The sequence below is a fragment of the Mobula birostris genome, chromosome 29 (genome assembly GCF_030028105.1).
Source record: "Mobula birostris isolate sMobBir1 chromosome 29, sMobBir1.hap1, whole genome shotgun sequence".
In the NCBI taxonomy this organism is placed as follows: domain Eukaryota; kingdom Metazoa; phylum Chordata; class Chondrichthyes; order Myliobatiformes; family Myliobatidae; genus Mobula; species Mobula birostris.
In genome coordinates, this window is record NC_092398.1 from 18,199,492 (window position 1) to 18,217,592 (window position 18,101).

The window sequence follows — 18,101 nt, forward strand, 5'->3', positions numbered from 1 at the left end:
TTCAGCGATTGAGAAATGAATGTGCTTGGTTATACCCTTATCTCAGGTTTTACTAGCTTGAGATGAAAACAAAATACAATAATATTAATCCATTACATTGGTGTTTGTTTTTTTTTTGCAATTTACACGAACTGAAGAGAATTGCCAACTCCTGACTTCTACTTTACATTCACTTTTTTTGCACCTACGTAATACATCGTTCTCCCTTCACAAAGAGGACACATATTCAAAATAATGTGACGGCTGCATTCTGCAGTCAATAACTAACGCCTCTCCATTTTATGGCCTGAGTAGCTTAGTAAGTGTTCCGATGCGATGCATATTTAACAGTGACTTGAACTGCAGATGCACAATTGAACCGTCCATCCTCTTTTCCAATTTTCGAGGGCTAGTTGTTAGCTTTTCATCGTTCTCGCGTTCATCTCGTAGGTTTCTCCCAGTTACTTCTGTTCCCGCCTACACTTCGAAGATATGCTACTCGATACTTTAATTGGTACTTTCTGTAAATTGGGCAGCAGTTCTGTATGTCAGAGAAATTGTAACAATGCAGTTGGAAGGGAAGTATCAGTTATGAGAATGATCTTAGGGCCGCGGGAATGCCTTCTCACATGTTCCTCTTGCACTTGGCTGATATTACAGGCATGTTGGAGGCTGTGCTTTATAATTTCATTTCTGGTACTGATTGGTGAGCACAGATGCAGAGATGGCCTCTGAGATGTGATTGAGTGCAGTTAGATATTGGCACAAATATTTGTACTAATTATATTAATTTGTTTCAGGTATAAAGCTAACGACTGGTCTGTATTTCGAGCGCCAGTCGGGTGTGTATATGAAAGGAGAAACAACTGCTATTACGTGTTTCGTCACTAGCCAAAACAGTGCCCACAGTTTCTTGTTCTACAAAGGAAATGCATTGCTGCGATCAGTAGATGTTAGCCCGTCTGATCAAATGGCCTCGATCGTTATAAGCAATATTTCTGACGCCGACAGAGGCTCTTACTCCTGCATGTATGAAGTTATCATTTCTGGACGGCGGTTGCAATCAGACGAAAGTAACACAGGCTTATTAGCAGTAGAAGGTAATATTCTCGCATATGTATTTTCTGTTAACGGACAGGAGAAATGATGATAGAGTAACTTATAACTGGTAAATACTATGGAGATGTTGATTGGCTGTCATCCGTGCAGGTCATTCCGGACACAAGTACACCGTTGTGGCAAAGAAGGAAATCAGAAAAGTAATGCATAATATAGTGTTACAGATGCAAAGTAACTGAAGTGCGGACTGACAATTAAAGTGCAAGGCCATGTATTGCTAATTTGGGCGAGCAAGCGTACATTCTTTAGGATATGAGATCTCTGATCAACATTCTGGCTATCCATCCTATAGGATGATGATGGTTGCTTTCAGTCAGTTCGTAGGGTTTGAAGGATACCCCGCTCCTCAGAAAGGAACAGCGTGTGTGTGAATGGATTTTAGGTGAGTAGGGGGTTGCACAGGTCCAGACCCACCCTCTCGCCATCACCTCCCGGCAAGGTGGGGTCCGAGACGGCTGGGGGAAGTTCTGTTGCAGTGAATGGCCAGCCCAAGCTTCGAAGCAAGGGATGCTCGTTCCGCACTTCACGGCACGTGATTGCTACGTGGCCGTTGACCCTACGAGAGGGGTCATCCGCCCTTTAACAGGTCTTGTTTTTCGTCCTGCAGGGTGTCTAGCCACCCTCAACACCAGTCAAGCCTGGTGGGGGAGCCGGTTTAGTCGCTGACCACCCGACCATGCGACAGGTAGTACTGGGTTACATGGTACCAGTAGCACTCAGACGAGTGACCCAACAGTCTTATACCACCACGACAGAAGTTCCCTTTAGTCTGCGATACGTTTTCTCTCGCTTTTATATCATTTCTCGGATGAAATATGTGAAAATACAGAATAAAAGGTTCTCAGTGACCCATGATTATGTTTATGAATTGCACTGTGCTGCCACTTCAAAACAACTAATTCCACGCTATTGGTTAGTGCTTATAAACTCGACTTTGATTCTGAACTTATTTTGCTTATTGATCATTCCAACCAAGTCGTGAAGAAAAATCGTGGTCGTCTGTAGCACTTAAATTCTTTTCATCCTGTATATGAGCACGTTTATTTTCGCAGATTATCAGCTACGATGCAAATTCTACTCTGATTTTAGAATCGTCTAACTTCAGTTGCACCCTGATCAAATTTTTCTATTGAAATTATTGAAAACGTACAAATATGACGCTAGAAATATTAGAAATTGTTTCGATGTTTGAAAACTATTCATTCCATTCACCTTTCTCCACTGCAGAACTGTCGGTACCAACTTTATCAGTGCATTCAACAGATATTGAATTTGGCGGAGTCATCAAGTTTATCTGCACATGCCCAGGTGTCTACCCGGAAATCACATTCATCTTGCAGAAAGCCGGCGAAGATAATTCCGAGTCACGGGTTATTTCCGGCAGAAACCACTCTGTCACCTTCGACATTAGCAACGTGACTCTTTCTGATGAAGGAACGTATTTCTGCCGATATCAAGTCGTTTTAAATGGAACTGCGTTGTCTTCAACCTCTAGCTCTCCTCTCTTGGTAACTGTAAACGGTGAGTGTGGTCAACGCAGTGATAGGATTCCGATGAGAACGAATGGCAAAGAAGTTACAGGTTTTAACCAAGTGATATCGATCGGAATAGTCATAAGGGTTCTATAATCTTTTATCCTTATTTTCATTTATCTCAGTTGCCTTCAATGTATATACAGTGTGCTTGGATCGTTCATGTATAGCTAGAAATACAACCATTTGAAGCGATGGTGGACAATTACTATTACGTTTATATCTATCAACAACCTGTACTGATATTCAGGTAACCTCATGGCCGCGATTTCACCTGCTTCGCCCCCCGATCAGGATCAGGTGAAGTCATGGGAACAGGTGGTGGATGTTCGTTTGAGCAGCTAGTGCATATCACAATGCTTGGTTACGCAACCAAGCGGATAATCTCTGAAGAGTATCGATAATGGTCGGGTCCCCCCGTTTATAAAGACACTGCCCACAAAAAAGGCAATGGTAAACCATTTGCAGACAAAAGTTTACCAAGAAAAGCTCTGGCCACTTTTACCATCATTACTCTCAATGATGATGATCTTAGCAGTCATAAAGTTATCGTAGAACGTCTGAATAAAGTAGATGACTTTATTTGAAAGTTGTGAATGGTGGGGTGGGGTAATACTGCTGTTAAAAATATAAATATATAGATTTATTTTTATAAAAGTTCAGTTCATCCAGTCACGATTCTGTGCTGTCTGACCCAAATTAATGTCTTAGATTAGAAATTTCCAGACATAATAGTTATTTTAATATATTTTGCATATGGCAGTAATATTGGAAAATATACATATTGGATCTTGGAACGTCCAGAGTACGTAACCTGGATCAGGACTTCTGTTAGCCTGTTCTCTGAATGATGTGTTTGATCTAGGAGCGTGTCCTCTAGGTAAAGCTCTTATTAGTGAAAACCCGGGTTTTGTTTTAAATCGAATCGCAGCCAAAGTGGACTTAGTGCAATTGCTCTAACTCAACTGCCCATCTCTTCACAGTCAAATCCTGGATCAAGATAATATACGAACATATATATATTATCGCAGTGGGGGTGCTGGTAATGATCGCAGCTGCAACAGCAATAATAATAATTAGCAACAACAAAAGAAAAGGTAAGATGATGGGCAGAACACCTGAATATCAAGGATAATCCATTCGATACTGAATTAGAGGATATGCTTAAAATAATGAATATATAATGTGCAGATATACTGTGTAATTGGAGTATATACGTCATTTTGGCAATAACTATCAACGTTATGTAGAAAATGTACATGGAACTACACACCGTGGCCAATTTATTAGGTACATCCTGTATCTCCTTTGGTATCCCCTATACTTTACATATCTCCTGTTCTCATAATGTGATCACTGAGTTTATGCTCGTTATTTGGCTGCTGTACCCATCAACTTAAAAGTTCTTAGCGTTGTGCGTTCAGGCACATTATTGTACACATCAATGCTATTACGTATGGTTGTATGACGCATTAGCGCCTTCCTGTCAGCTTGAAATAGTGTGACCATTCCCCTCCGACCTAACTCACTAACAAGGCGTTTTCACCCACAGAACTGCCGTTCACTGCATAGTTCTCTTCGCACCTTTCTCTGCCATTCTCTGTAAATTCTTGAGGCTGTTATGCTTAATAACAGTGTCATTAAGATGGAGAGTGACATAGTTAATTCAGAAACAGAGGTTCTGACCTTAAAGAGGGGTAACTTTGAAGGTATGAGACGTGAATTAGCTAAGATAGACTGGCAAATGACACTTAAAGGATTGACGGTGGATATGCAATGGCAAGCATTTAAAGGTTGCATGGATGAACTACAACAATTGTTCATCCCAGTTTGGCAAAAGAATAAATCAAGGAAGGTAGTGCACCCGTGGCTGACAAGAGAAATTAGGGATAGTATCAGTTCCAAAGAAGAAGCATACAAATTAGCCAGAGAAAGTGGATCACCTGAGGACTGGGAGAAATTCAGAGTTCAGCAGAGGAGGACAAAGGGCTTAATTAGGAAGGGGAAAAAAAGATTATGAGAGAAAACTGGCAGGAAACATAAAAACGGACTGTAAAAGCTTTTATAGATATGTGAAAAGGAAAAGACTGGTAAAGACAAATGTAGGTCCCCTGCAGACAGAAACAGGTGAATTGATTATGGGGAGCAAGGACATGGCAGACCAATTGAATAATTACTTTGGTTCTGTCTTCACTAAGGAGGACATAAATAATCTTCCAGAAATAGTAGGGGACAGAGGGTCCAGTGAGATGGAGGAACTGAGCGAAATACATGTTAGTAGGGAAGTGGTGTTAGGTAAATTGAAGGGATTGAAGGCAGATAAATCCCCAGGGCCAGGTGGTCTGCATCCCAGGGTGCTTAAGGAAGTAGCCCAAGAAATAGTGGATGCATTACTGATAATTTTTCAAAACTTGTTAGATTCTGGACTAGTTCCTCAGGATTGGAGGGTGGCTAATGTAACTCCACTTTTTAAAAAAGGAGGGAGAGAGAAACCGGGGAATTATAGACCGGTTAGCCTAACGTCGGTGGTGGGGAAACTGCTGGAGTCAGTTATCAAGGATGTGATAACAGCACATTTGGAAAGCGGTGAAATGATCGGACAAAGTCAGCATGGATTTGTGAAAGGAAAATCATGTCTGACGAATCTCATAGAATTTTTTGAGGATGTAACTAGTAGAGTGGATAGGGGAGAACCAGTGGATGTGGTATATTTGGATTTTCAGAAGGCTCTTGACAAGGTCCCACACAGGAGATTAGTGTGCAAACTTAAAGCACACGGTATTGGGGGTAAGGTATTGGTGTGGGTGGAGAGTTGGTTAGCAGACAGGAAGCAAAGAGTGGGAATAAACGGGACCTTTTCAGAATGGCAGGCGGTGACTAGTGGGGTACCGCAAGGCTCAGTGCTGCGACCCCAGTTGTTTACAATATATATTAATGACTTGGATGAGGGAATTAAATGCAGCAGCTCCAAGTTTGCGGATGACACGAAGCTGGGTGGCAGTGTTAGCTGTGAGGAGGATGCTAAGAGGATGCAGGGTGACTTGGATAGGTTGGGTGAGTGGGCAAATTCATGGCAGATGCAATTTAATGTGGATAAATGTGAAGTTATCCACTTTGGTGGCAAAAATAGGAAAACAGATTATTATCTGAATGGTGGTCGATTAGGAAAAGGGGAGGTGCAACGAGACCTGGGTGTCATTATACACCAGTCATTGAAAGTGGGCATGCAGGTACAGCAGGCGGTGAAAAAGGCGAATGGTATGCTGGCATTTATAGCGAGAGGATTCGAGTACAGGAGCAGGGAGGTGCTACTGCAATTGTACAAGGCCTTGGTGAGACCACACCTGGAGTATTGTGTGCAGTTTTGGTCCCCTAGTCTGAGGAAAGACATCCTTGCCATAGAGGGAGTACAAAGAAGGTTCACCAGATTGATTCCTGGGATGGCAGGACTTTCATATGAAGACATACTGGATGAACTGGCCTTGTACTCGTTGGAATTTAGAAGATTGAGGGGAGATCTGATTGAAACGTATAAGATCCTAAAGGGATTGGACAGGCTAGATGTAGGAAGATTGTTCCCGATGTTGGGGAAGTCCAGAACGAGGGGCCACAGTTTGAGGATAGAGGGGAAGCCTTTTAGGACCGAGATTAGGAAAAACTTCTTCACACAGAGAGTGGTGAATCTGTGGAATTCTCTGCCACAGGAAACAGTTGAGGCCAGTTCATTGGCTATATTTAAGAGGGAGTTAGATATGGCCCTTGTGGCTACGGTGGTCAGGGGTTATGGAGGGAAGGCTGGGGCGGGGTTCTGAGTTGGATGATCAGCCATGATCATAATAAATGGCGGTGCAGGCTCGAAGGGCCGAATGGCCTACTCCTGCACCTATTTTCTATGTATGTTTCTAAAAAGAAAAGAAGGGGCATCAATAGTTTCTGAGATAGTCAAACCACACCGCCGGGCTCCTACAATTATTCCACGGTCAAAGTCATTTACATCATATTTCTTCTACAGTCTGTTGTTAGGTCAAGACAACAATTGAATTTCTTGACCACGTTTGAATATTTTCTTGCGTTGCATTGCTACCACCTGATTGATTAGATATTCACATTGTCGATACAGGCGTATCGGATAAAGTGGTCACTATGTGCATATCTTGTGAAAGCATCATCTTGTTTTCTCTTCAGCGTTAAAATAGAGATCGAAATACGTGAGTGCCAAGATTGGCTGCTTAAGCGTCCTGGATATGATTGTTGAAAAGGTCATGCAGAAGCAGGGTTTCGTGAAGTCCTTGGGAGGGGTGCAGTACTGAAGCGTGAAGTAGTTAGTCTAGAGCTTAGATATAAGATATCTGGGCATATGTTTCACTGATTGACAGACCTCCCAATATATAGCGAAAGTTAGAGGAACTGATTTTTTTATAAACATTTATTTGGCGATACGGTGAAGATTAGGCCCTCACGGCCCTTCGAGCAAGACCACCACAGAATCACCCCAAGAATCCCCATTAAACTTAACCGAATACGGGGACAATTTACAATGGCCATATAACCTACCCGTTGCGGCTTTAGACCTACGCATTCCACGGGGAGGACGTACACAGAGTCCTTTACAAAACGGCGGGGGCGGCGGAGGGGGGGGGGATGGTGGCGGCGTTCCAAACACATGTGGGGCGGAGTTCATGCCGGAGAAGTTCTTCAAATAGTATATGGAGAACACAGTCAGAGGTGAAAATATACTGGAGCTAGTTTTGGCAAACAGAGGAGAAAAGATTTGGACTCAGTTTGGAGAAATAATCTTAGCCTAATGAAGACCTGATAGTAAATGGAAGTGTTCGGAATAATCACCACAATTCTTATTTTAAGACAGCTAACTGTAAGAATAAACTTGAATCTTGCTGGAAGGTGTAAAATTGGAAGGAAACAAATTACAGTAAGTTAATACAGCAGCTGGGAAAGTTAATGGGAAGAAACAGTTGTGAAATAATCTATGACTTACATGTGGTAGCTGTTCAAACACCAACTATAAGAGTTCAGTATCGACATATTCCAAAAAGGTTCAATAACAACGACTTAAAGGTAATTTGATGACTCGAGAACTCTTACATTAATATCAACTAAAAAGAGGCATAGTGTGCTTTAGGAAATCCTAAATCCTGACATTGGTCTTCGGAGTATTAAAACGGTAGGAAAGTGCTGACACAGCCGATTAAGAAGGCAGCAAAAAACACGGAATGATCAAGTATAGTCCCAGGCATTTTAAACATATGAAGAAAAAGAAGATACGTAAGGCGAGGGTAGGCCCATTCTAGGTTAAAGGAAGGGCTTTGTTCTTGGAGACAGAGCGGGGGTCGTGGGGGGGGGGGAGCTGGAATTACAAGGTGTCCATGTTTACGGACAAGAAGAAATTGGATGTTACTGCAAGTAGATTAGGCCATGCCAATCTGCTGAAACGATTTGAGGTTAATGACGAGGTAGTGCTCAAATGCATAACGGTGGATAAGTGCATCGGGTCTGATGACATATATCCCAGAATGCATCAGACTGCTAATGAAGGTGGCAGAGGCATGTATATTAAGGGCATTTAGAAAACATTTAGATAAGCACATGGATGCTAGAAAAATGGAAGACGTTGTTGGAAGGAACGTTCAGATGGAATTTTAGAGTAGCTCAAAATTGTAGGCCGTGAATTTCTATACTGTGCTCTGTTATATAGCAGAGACTTTGACAAAGATTATTGTATCCCCATTCAGAACGGCCGAAGTCCCGGCAGACTGAGGAACATCAAGTGCTGTAGGCCTGTTCGAGAAATGAAATAGGGCAATGCAGCTAAATATTGACCAATGAAACCCACCTCAGTGTTACAGAAACTATTGCTGACACTGAAGAATATGAGTGATGCACATTTTGAAATGGCTGGCTTAATATTGGACAGTGGCTTTACGTGGGGAAGATTATGACTTGGAAATTTGATTGATTTTTTTGAAGAAGATGAAAGGGCTTAATGGGCATAATGCAGCGACATTGGGCATAATGCATGGTCTTTGATGAGGCATATGGCAACGTCCCAATTGCTAAGTTAATTCAGAACATGAATATGCCTATAGTCCAATGTAAATTGCAAGTTTTGATTCGAACCGGATTCCCCATAGGAGGCAGACAATCGGGGGTGGATGACTGCTGTTCTGGCTGATTGTCCATGACGAGTGGTGATCTGTTGTTCCCGATATACACCAATGATATGGATGATTATGTACGTGGACTGATTAAGAACTTTATGGGAGACACCAAGAATAATCATGTTATGGACAGTGTAAAAACATATGAAAGAATATAGAGGAAGATATGGAACATATATCTAACTGGCATATATATTTAATTAGAAAGAATATACTTGGAATAATATGTGAAGTTCTATTCGGCCATTATAAGAATCATATAGAAATTAAGACAGCAAAGTAAAGGAAAAGGGCATTCGGGCCGATCTAGCTATGAAACAAATCAAAACCACCGGAACACAATTCCCTACTCCCTATATCTTATACACATCTCTCCATCTTACTTATATCCATATATCTACAATGTATTTGACACTACCATCAGCGCATTCCAGGCATCTACAACTCTCTGAGTAAAATCTTACCCCTCAGATCCCCTTTAAACCTACCCCCTCAAGTTCAATGTATTCCCTCTGCTATTAAGGATTATGGAAACAGTGCAGAAGACGTTCACAAGAAGTTATCTCGGTTCGAGGTATAAACTGTAGGGCCGTATTCAACAATTTTGGTTTGTTTCCTTAGTGCATTCGATGATGAAGGTATAGCTGGTAAGTTTTTTGAATGGTGAGAGGCACATATAAGGTGGACATGGGGAATATCTCCCAGAGAAGAAACGTCTGCGGCAAGGTGATAACCTTTTAATTCTAGAGGAGAAAGTTTAAAGATCATATTCCTTTTACACGCAGAGTTGTGGGTGCTCGAAATCCGATCTTCAGTGTAGAAAAGTAATCAGGTGGTTTGTTGTTATTTAAGAGACTTATATACAGGGAGATGCATATGAGTGGAATAGAAGAATGGAGATGATGCACAGAAGAAGCGTATTCAATGCACATCCTCATAAAGATCGTCGCAATATCGCAGACCAAATGTCCTGCTCAGTGCTTTATAGTTCTGTGTTTGATGTGCAAATGCAGAATAGTAACAGTACCGATTGAAAGGCAAATGTGTTGACTTCACCTCCTGAGAAAGCTTAAAGTGGGAAAAAAGACAGAAAAGAGCCGTGCTATCAATTCTACTTTTACAAAATAGAGCTATTGTTGCTGGTCAAGATGCTTGCCCATGTATCTACATCTCATTGCTCCCATCTCCGGTGTTTCTTCACGTATGACTACCTATAGCAATGAATCCATGTTTCCGCGGCCACGAGTCATTGTTATCAGGTCTCTGGAAGACTAGAAGATTAATTCCAAGGACTGAAATATGGACTGAATCCCATTAAAGTTATTTCAAATGATCGACGCTCTCTCTCTCTCTCTCTCTCTCTCTCTCTCTCTCTCTCTCTCTCTCTCTCTCTCTCTCTGTATATATATATCGACAAGGAGAAAGAGCGTGAGAGAGGGACAGAGTGAGAGAATGAGTGAGAGTTGAATACATAGATACTGATAGAGAGAGAGAGAGAGACAGACAAAAAGAAAGAAATCAGATTATACATAATTTTTACAGTAGAGCACAGGACTATAAAGTATTAACGACCATACGGTTCTGTTAGGAATTAAGTCACTGAGGGATGTAGCTATCCTTCAAAATAATGATACGAGACATTGGGCTTCCTACCTCCTGTCCGATATTATGTGCCCGAATATGGTCTGCCTAGCTGGTGGGAATTTGATAATGGTTCTTTCCTTCTTGAGACGGCGCCTGCTGTACAGGTATAGAACATAGAACATAGAATAGTACAGCACAGTGCAGGCCCTTCGGCCCACAATCTTGTGCCGACCCTCAAACCCTGCCTCCCATATAAGCCCCAACCTTAAATTCCTCCATATACCTGTCTACTAGTCTCTTAAACTTCACTAGTGTATCTGCCTCCACCACTGACTCAGGCAGTGCATTCCATGCACCAACCACTCTCTGAGTAAAAAACCTTCCTCTAATATCCCCCTTGAACTTCCCACCCCTTACCTTAAAGCTATGTCCTCTTGTATTGAGCAGTGGTGCCCTGGGGAAGAGGCGCTGGCTATCCACTCTATCTATTCCTCTTATTACCTTGTACACCTCTATCATGTCTCCTCTCATCCTCCTTCTCTCCAAAGAGTAAAGCGCTGGCTCCTTTAATCTCTGATCATAATGCATACTCTCTAAACCAGGCAGCATCCTGGTAAATCTCCTCTGTACCCTTTACGATTCTTCCACATCTTTCCTACAGTGAGGCGACCAGAATTGGACACAGTAGTTTAAGTGAATTTTATAGAGCTGCATCATTACTGGGGACAGTCCACTCCTCTCTGCATCTTCTTATATTGTGCCCTTTTTTTAAATTGCCGTACCAGACCATAATGCAACCGGTCGGGATATGATCAAAGGTATAACTGTTTTTTCACAGTGATCATTGAGAGGCGGAACGTCATATGAATGTATGCATGCTGGAGCTAGATATCACATGCTCCAGCATTTTGCACCATGGAATATTTGGACATTTGCATTGCCTCACTAGAATCTACGGCGAAATGCCAAAACGGTATCAAACCCCAATAGCATTATCTCGCATTTATCTTTATATACTGTACTTACTAAATATGCTTTTTCTGTAGTGATAACACATAAAAGCGAAAAACGCAACTAATTGCAGGTGAAAACCAGGATGAATTTTGATTAATTACAGACTTGTTTGTTTTATCTTGCACAGCTTTTGGATACAATTCAACTGACCTAAGCAAATCCAAGACTTGCTCCACGGCAGAGACAACTTTCTGAACCTTGAACGTTCTGTCGAGAAAGCAATCTGAATCATTACATGTCTTTCCGAGGACTTCCGAAATCTAAGAATATTCCAGTATTCATTCCTCTGCTCTTCAATAGCTTCTGGCTCCCGCCACTTCAATTAATACAAATTGAGATTGGTTAATCATTTATTTCAGTGTTGAACATTTGATAGAGTCAATAGCACGAGTATGTTTCTTAAATTTACCTGTACAATACTCATATGTTTGTTTTGACAATAAAAAAAAATATTTTAAAGATAGTGAAAAACTACCATCTGGCGGAAATTTTTATTTTTATATAATTAGACATTTTGCTTCATCATTCAAATCATGCAACAATAAATTACATAACACATTTCAAATCTTAGCAAGTCATAAGGGAAAGGAAATATCATTTGTCTTTGTTAAGGACCAACGTAACAAGTTATAACAGGAAGTGACTGGGTGTTAAGATACGTTCAGGTTCATTGATGTCATTTAAGCAATGGTTCACAACTTCGATCGTAATTTTATAAGTACGTGAGAATCGGTGAATGACATGTGAAACTCTGACGAAAGCAGGCAGTACCAATACTAACTATGATTAGAAAGCGAGATCAAGTGATAGGATAACTCAATCACGTGAAGAAAGAGAGCCTCGTTCAGGGAAGTCCACATGTGGACAGCTAAAGATGTATAAATTGTATATAACAACCCAGGAGTCATTAAAAGAAGACAAAGTACAAAGGGTCATAGAGATAAACATGAGCGTCCTCGCATGCACACTGAATCAACAAAATATACAGTGAAACGCATTGTTTGTATATCATCAAATCAATGAGCTTTGAGCCGGGTAGCTCGGAAGAGTCTCCATAGTTCTGACGCCAACAAAACATGCCCACGACTTCAAAATTCCCGATAGTCAGTTAACAGATGCGCACACACTATACTAATGCAGGGAAATTGCACGTTATTTGCTTAATTTCTTGTATTCTGAATTATAACTGTGTCTCATGCTTATGCCTTTATTTAACTGTGCATGATAGCTTTCTGAAGACTAGCTGACTGATGTCCATGCACAATTATATCTCTAATTATGGAACGAAATACAAAGAACCTTGTAATTAAATAGTAGCAATATTTAACAATGAGCTGAAGTACAGACAGATATATCACTTTTTCTCTTTTATAATCTTGCGTTTGCTGTTTGTGCCACGCGACAGTAGGGATAGGAACAGAATGAGGTCGCTGATAAATTCGTAGCTGAAGAATTGGAGCAGAGGGCAGGGAATCAGACCTCTTCTGGGGTAACTATGACCTGTAGAAAAGGGACGGGTTGCACTGGAATTCGGGTAGGGGGGGGCGGTGCGGTGGGGAACCAATATCCTGCAAGCAGGTTTGTTAGAGCTGTTAGGAGTGGTTTAAACTAATATATCGATGGCATGGAGACCAGTGTGATAGAGCTGAGAATGAGCCATCAAGTTTACAACTAAATAATGTAATGTGCAGTACGAATATAAGGAAGGACAAGCAAATAATTAGGCACAATTGAGGACAGAAAGAAGAGATAAGTTGCAACACAGAAGCAACATTCAAAAGGGTGAGAATGCAGGACTGAAGGTGCTGTATTTAAGTGTGCGTAGCATTTGGAATAAGGTGGACGAACTTGTAGCGCAATTAGAGATTGGCCGGTATGACGTTTGGGGCATCACTCAATCAGGGCGGAAAGAACATCATAGTTCGGAGTATAACGTCAAAGGATATACTTCGTATTAGAAGGACGGATGCGAAGGCATAGGCAGTGGTGTGGCTCTATTGATAAGACAGGCAATTACATCTTTATAAAAGGCAATTACTTCTATAGAATATGTGTCAGAAAATTTCAAATATTTGTGCGTTGAGGTGAAAAATTGCAAAGGTGAAAAATAAAAATTATAGAATCATATTTTGATCCACATATAGTAGTCAAGATGTGCGTTTCAGATTGCAAAGTGAGCTGGAAAGTGCATGTAATAAGGCGAACTCACAATTGTAATAGGGAACTTCAATATGCAAGGGGTTTGGGAAAATCAATTTGGGGTTGGATAGCAAGAGGAGGCATTTGTTGAATGCCTACGAGAAAGCTTTTTTAGAGCATGTTGCGCTCCAGCCTAATCGAGAAAAGTTTATCTTAGATTGGGTGTTGTGTAATAACCCAGATATTATTAGAGTGCTTAAGGTATATGAACCCTTGAGAAGCAGAGATCATAATATGATAGAATACAAACTGCAAATTCATAGGGAGAAACCAAAGTCAGATGTATCAGTATCGCATTAGAATGAAGAGAATTACAAAGTCATGAAAGAGGAGCTTGCCCAGACGAATTGGAGGGTGTTACTGGTGGGGATGACAAAGAACAAAGCTGGCCGAAGTTTCTGGAAATAGTTCACACGATGCCGGATGGATATGTCCCACATCAGAAGTTTTCATATGGTAGGGCTGACAAGTTAAGGAAGTTAAGTACTGCAAAAAAACCAGAGAAGGGCGTATAAGACAGCAAACGGGAGTGGGAAGTTGGATAATTGGAATGCTTTTAAAATTCAACAGAAAACAGCTACAAATGCAATAAAAATAGCAAAGATGAATTATCAGGGCAAATCCGTGGATAATATAAACCAAGATTCTAAAAGAATTTTCAGTTATACAGTATCAGGAATAATAGGGCTGTGATAATTGATATTGCACCACTAGAAGATGATGTGGGTGAGGTAAAAGAAATGGTAGCTGAAGATAATAAGATTTTGTTTCATTCCTTACTGTGGCAGACACCAGCTGCAGACTAGTGACAGGGAGCAGGAGGGAGTGCCATTGTTATTACAAAGGAAAAATAGTTAGGCAGACCTTTCGGTCTGATGGGTTTGCTCAAGAGATAACAATACATTGATCACGCTGTTTCAGGAATCACTTGATTCTGGCATGCTCCTGTAGTGGAAAGAGGGGAAATTTTAGGCCAGATAGCCTAACCACAGTGGCTGAAAACGTTTTGGAGACCATTATAAAGGAAGATGTTTGGGGGTATTTGGAGACTAATGATAAAATAAGTAAAAATCAGCATGGTTTCTGTAAAGTCAAATCTTGCCTGACAAATCTGTTAGAATTCTTCGAAGAAGTAACAGGCAGTAGACAAAGGAGATATAGTGGACGTCATTTATTTAGATTTTCAGAAAGCATTTTATAAAGTGTCTCACATAAGGCTGCTTAACATGATAAAATCCTATGTTTTATATGAAATTAGGATTTCGACGATTCGATTTATATTAGGTAGGAAATGCTGTTGGATAGACTGTTCGGCCTGAAGACTGAGAAGTCCCCGGGACCTGATGGTCTACATCCCAGGGTACTTAAGGAGGTGGCTTTAGAAATCGTGGACGAATTGGTAATCATTTTCCAATGTTCTATAGATTCAGGATCAGTTCCTGTTGATTGGAGGGTGGCTAATGTTGTCCCACTTTTCAAGAAAGGAGGGAGAGAGAAAACAGGGAACTATAGACCGGTTAACCTGACGTCAGTGGTGGGAAAGATGCTGGAGTCAATTATAAAAGATGAAATTACGACACATTTGGATGGCAGTAACAGGATTTACGAAGGGGAAATCGTGCTTGACTAACTGCCTGGAATTTTTTGAGGATGTAACTATGAAAATGGACAAGGGAGAGCCAGTATCTGTAGTGTACCTGAACTTTCAGAAAGCCTTTGTTAAAGTCCCACATAGGAGATTAGTGGGCAAAATTAGGACACATGGCATTGGGGTCGGAGTGCTAACATGGATTGCAAGTTGGCTGACTGACAGTAAACAAAGAGTAGCGATTAATGGGTCCCTTTCGGAACAGCAGGCGGTGATCAGTGGGGTACTGCAGGGTTCAGTGCTGGGACCACAGCTGTTTACAATATGTATTAATGAATTAGATGAGGGAATTAAAAGTGACATTAGCAAATTTGCATAAGACACAAAGCTAGGTGACAGTGTGAAATGTGAGGAGGATGTTATGAGAATGCAGGGTGACTTGGACAGGCTGGGTGAGTGGGCAGATGCATGGCAGATGTAGTTTAATGTGGATAAATGTGAGGTTATCCACTTTGGTGATAAGAACAGGAAGGCAGATTGCTATTGAAGGAGTGCAGCGAAGGTTCACCAGGTTAATTCCCGGGATGGCGGGACTATCATATGTCGAAAGATTGGAGCGACTGGGCTTGTATACTCTGGAATTTAGAAGGCTGAGAGGGGATCTTATTGAAACATATAAGATTATTAAGGGATTGGACATGCTGGAGGCAGGAAGCATGTTCCCGCTGATGGGTGAATCCAGAACCAAAGGCCACAGCTTAAGAATAAGGGGTAGGTCATTTAGAACGGAGTTGAGGAAAAACTTTTTTCACCCAGAGAGTGGTGGCTATATGGAATGCTCTGCCGCAGAAGACTGTGGAGGCCAAGTCTCTGGATGCTTTCAAGAAAGAGATGGATAGAGCTTTTAAAGATAGCGGAATCAAAGGTTATTGGGCTAAGACAGGAACTGGATACTGATTGTGGATGATCAGCCATGATCACAGTGAATGGCGGTGCTGGCTTGAAGGGCCGAATGGTCTACCCCTGCACCTATTATCTGTTGTCTATTGTCCAAACCTACCAGGGCAAGCTCCTGTCTGATGCCTCTGTAATGTCCTTTAATCCATTTCGATATTGATGCATGTGCTTTCTGCTTCTCCTTCTCAAGTTACAGTATGAGTTCAATGATTTTATCGTCACTGTCTCTTAAGGGTTCCTTTACATTAAGCACCTGAATAAGATCTGGATTATTACAGAAATCCCTATCTAATATAGCCTTTCCCCGAGTAGGCTCAAGACCAAGCTGCCATCTCGTATGCATTCAAATAATTCCCTCTCTTGAGAGCCTACACCAACATTATTTTCCCAATCCCCTTGCATATTGATGCCCCCAGTATAATTGCGTCATTACCCTTATTACGTGCCTTTTCCAGATCCCTTTCCAATCTGAACCCTGCACTATTTTCTCTCGACAATAACCTCCTGTCTTCTCACCGTATCCTTTCATGCCAGTCTAATCTATAATCTATAAAACCCTGTGTTAAATATCCATAATAACCTGTCCCCCACAGCCGCCTGTGGCAAGGAATTAGACAGATTTACCACTCTGGCTGAATAAATCCTTCCTCATCTTCGCTCAAAGAGGACGTCTCCCCCTTCTAAGGCTGTGTTCTCTAGTGTTGGACTCTCCACCACGGGAAGCATCCCTCCACATCCACTCTATTGTCGCTGATGACTACTCCTGTAAAAAGTGCATCCAGCTGCAGCTCCTGACAAACCGAGTTAGCGAACTGAAGCTGGAGCTGTATGAACTTCGGATCATTCGCGAGGCAGAGGCAGAAATAGACAGGATTTTCAGGGAGATAGTCACGTCTGAAAGTTAGGAGTCAGGTAATTGGGTGACTGTCAGGAGAGGGAAGAGGAATAGACAGAATGAGCGGAGCACACCTGTGGCCGTTCCCATCAATAATAAGTATACCATTTTGGATACTGTTGGTGCGGATGACCTACAAGGGACAAGTTGCAGTGGATGCGTCTCTGGCACCGAGACTGGACCCTCAGCTCAGAAGGGAAGGAGGGAAAAGATGAGAGCAGTAGAGATAGGGGATTCAATAGCTAGGCGGACACATAAGAGGTTCTGTGGAAAAGTTCGAGAATCCCGGATGGTATTTTGCTTTCCTGGTGCCAGGGTCAGCGATATCTCCGATCAGGTTCGCAGTATTCTCAAGAGGGAGGGTGAGAAGCCAGATGTCGTGGTCCATGTAGGGAGCGATGACGTGGATAGGAAGAAGGAGGAGGTCCTGCAAAGAGAATTTAGGGAGTTCGGTGTAAAGTGAAAGATAGGGCCTCCAGGGTTGCAATGTCAGCATTGCTACCTGTACCACGTGCTAGAGAGGCTCGAAATAGGAAGATAATGCAGCTAAATACGTGGCTAAGGAGTTGGTGAAGCAGGGAGGGCAATTGGGCCTTGTTCCAGCGAAGATGGGACCTGTTCCAAAGGGACGGGTTGCACCTGTACTTGAAGGGGGATTAAAATCCTTGCGGGAAAGTTTGCTAGTGCTGCTCCGGGGGTTTAAACAAGATTTGCAGGGGGAGCGGAATCAGAGTGTTAGAACAGATAGTGAGGTGGAGGAGGATAAAGGTCATGCGAGAACTGCAAGTATACTGCATGGAGTAAACCAGATCTAACATATAAAGAGGCTTTGAGGAAAGAGAAACAGATTAACGGGTGTAAAGGTAGTAAGGTAGAATGGCTAAAGGCGTGTACTTCAATGCAAGAAGAATCAGGAACAAAGGTGATGAACTGAGAGCTTGGATACATACATGGAATTATGATGTAGTGGCCATTACAGAGGCTTAGCTGGCACTAGGGCAGAATGGATTCTCAATTTTCCCGGATTTCAGTGCTTTAAAAGGGATAGACAGGCGGTA

General features: G+C 41.8%; 1 protein-coding gene across 1 annotated transcript in view; it reads left to right on the plus strand.

Moving 5' to 3' along the window:
* LOC140190025 (scavenger receptor cysteine-rich type 1 protein M130-like) overlaps nt 1-11,867 on the plus strand; it is a 78,099-nt gene extending 66,232 nt beyond the window's left edge. The window contains exons 16-19 of the mRNA XM_072246424.1: nt 780-1,079; nt 2,326-2,619; nt 3,614-3,727; nt 11,532-11,867. Coding sequence (XP_072102525.1) covers nt 780-1,079; nt 2,326-2,619; nt 3,614-3,727; nt 11,532-11,599 — 776 coding nt within the window. The 3' untranslated portion in view covers nt 11,600-11,867. The remainder of the gene's footprint in view (nt 1-779; nt 1,080-2,325; nt 2,620-3,613; nt 3,728-11,531) is intronic.
* The last annotated feature ends 6,234 nt before the right edge of the window (nt 11,868-18,101 follow it).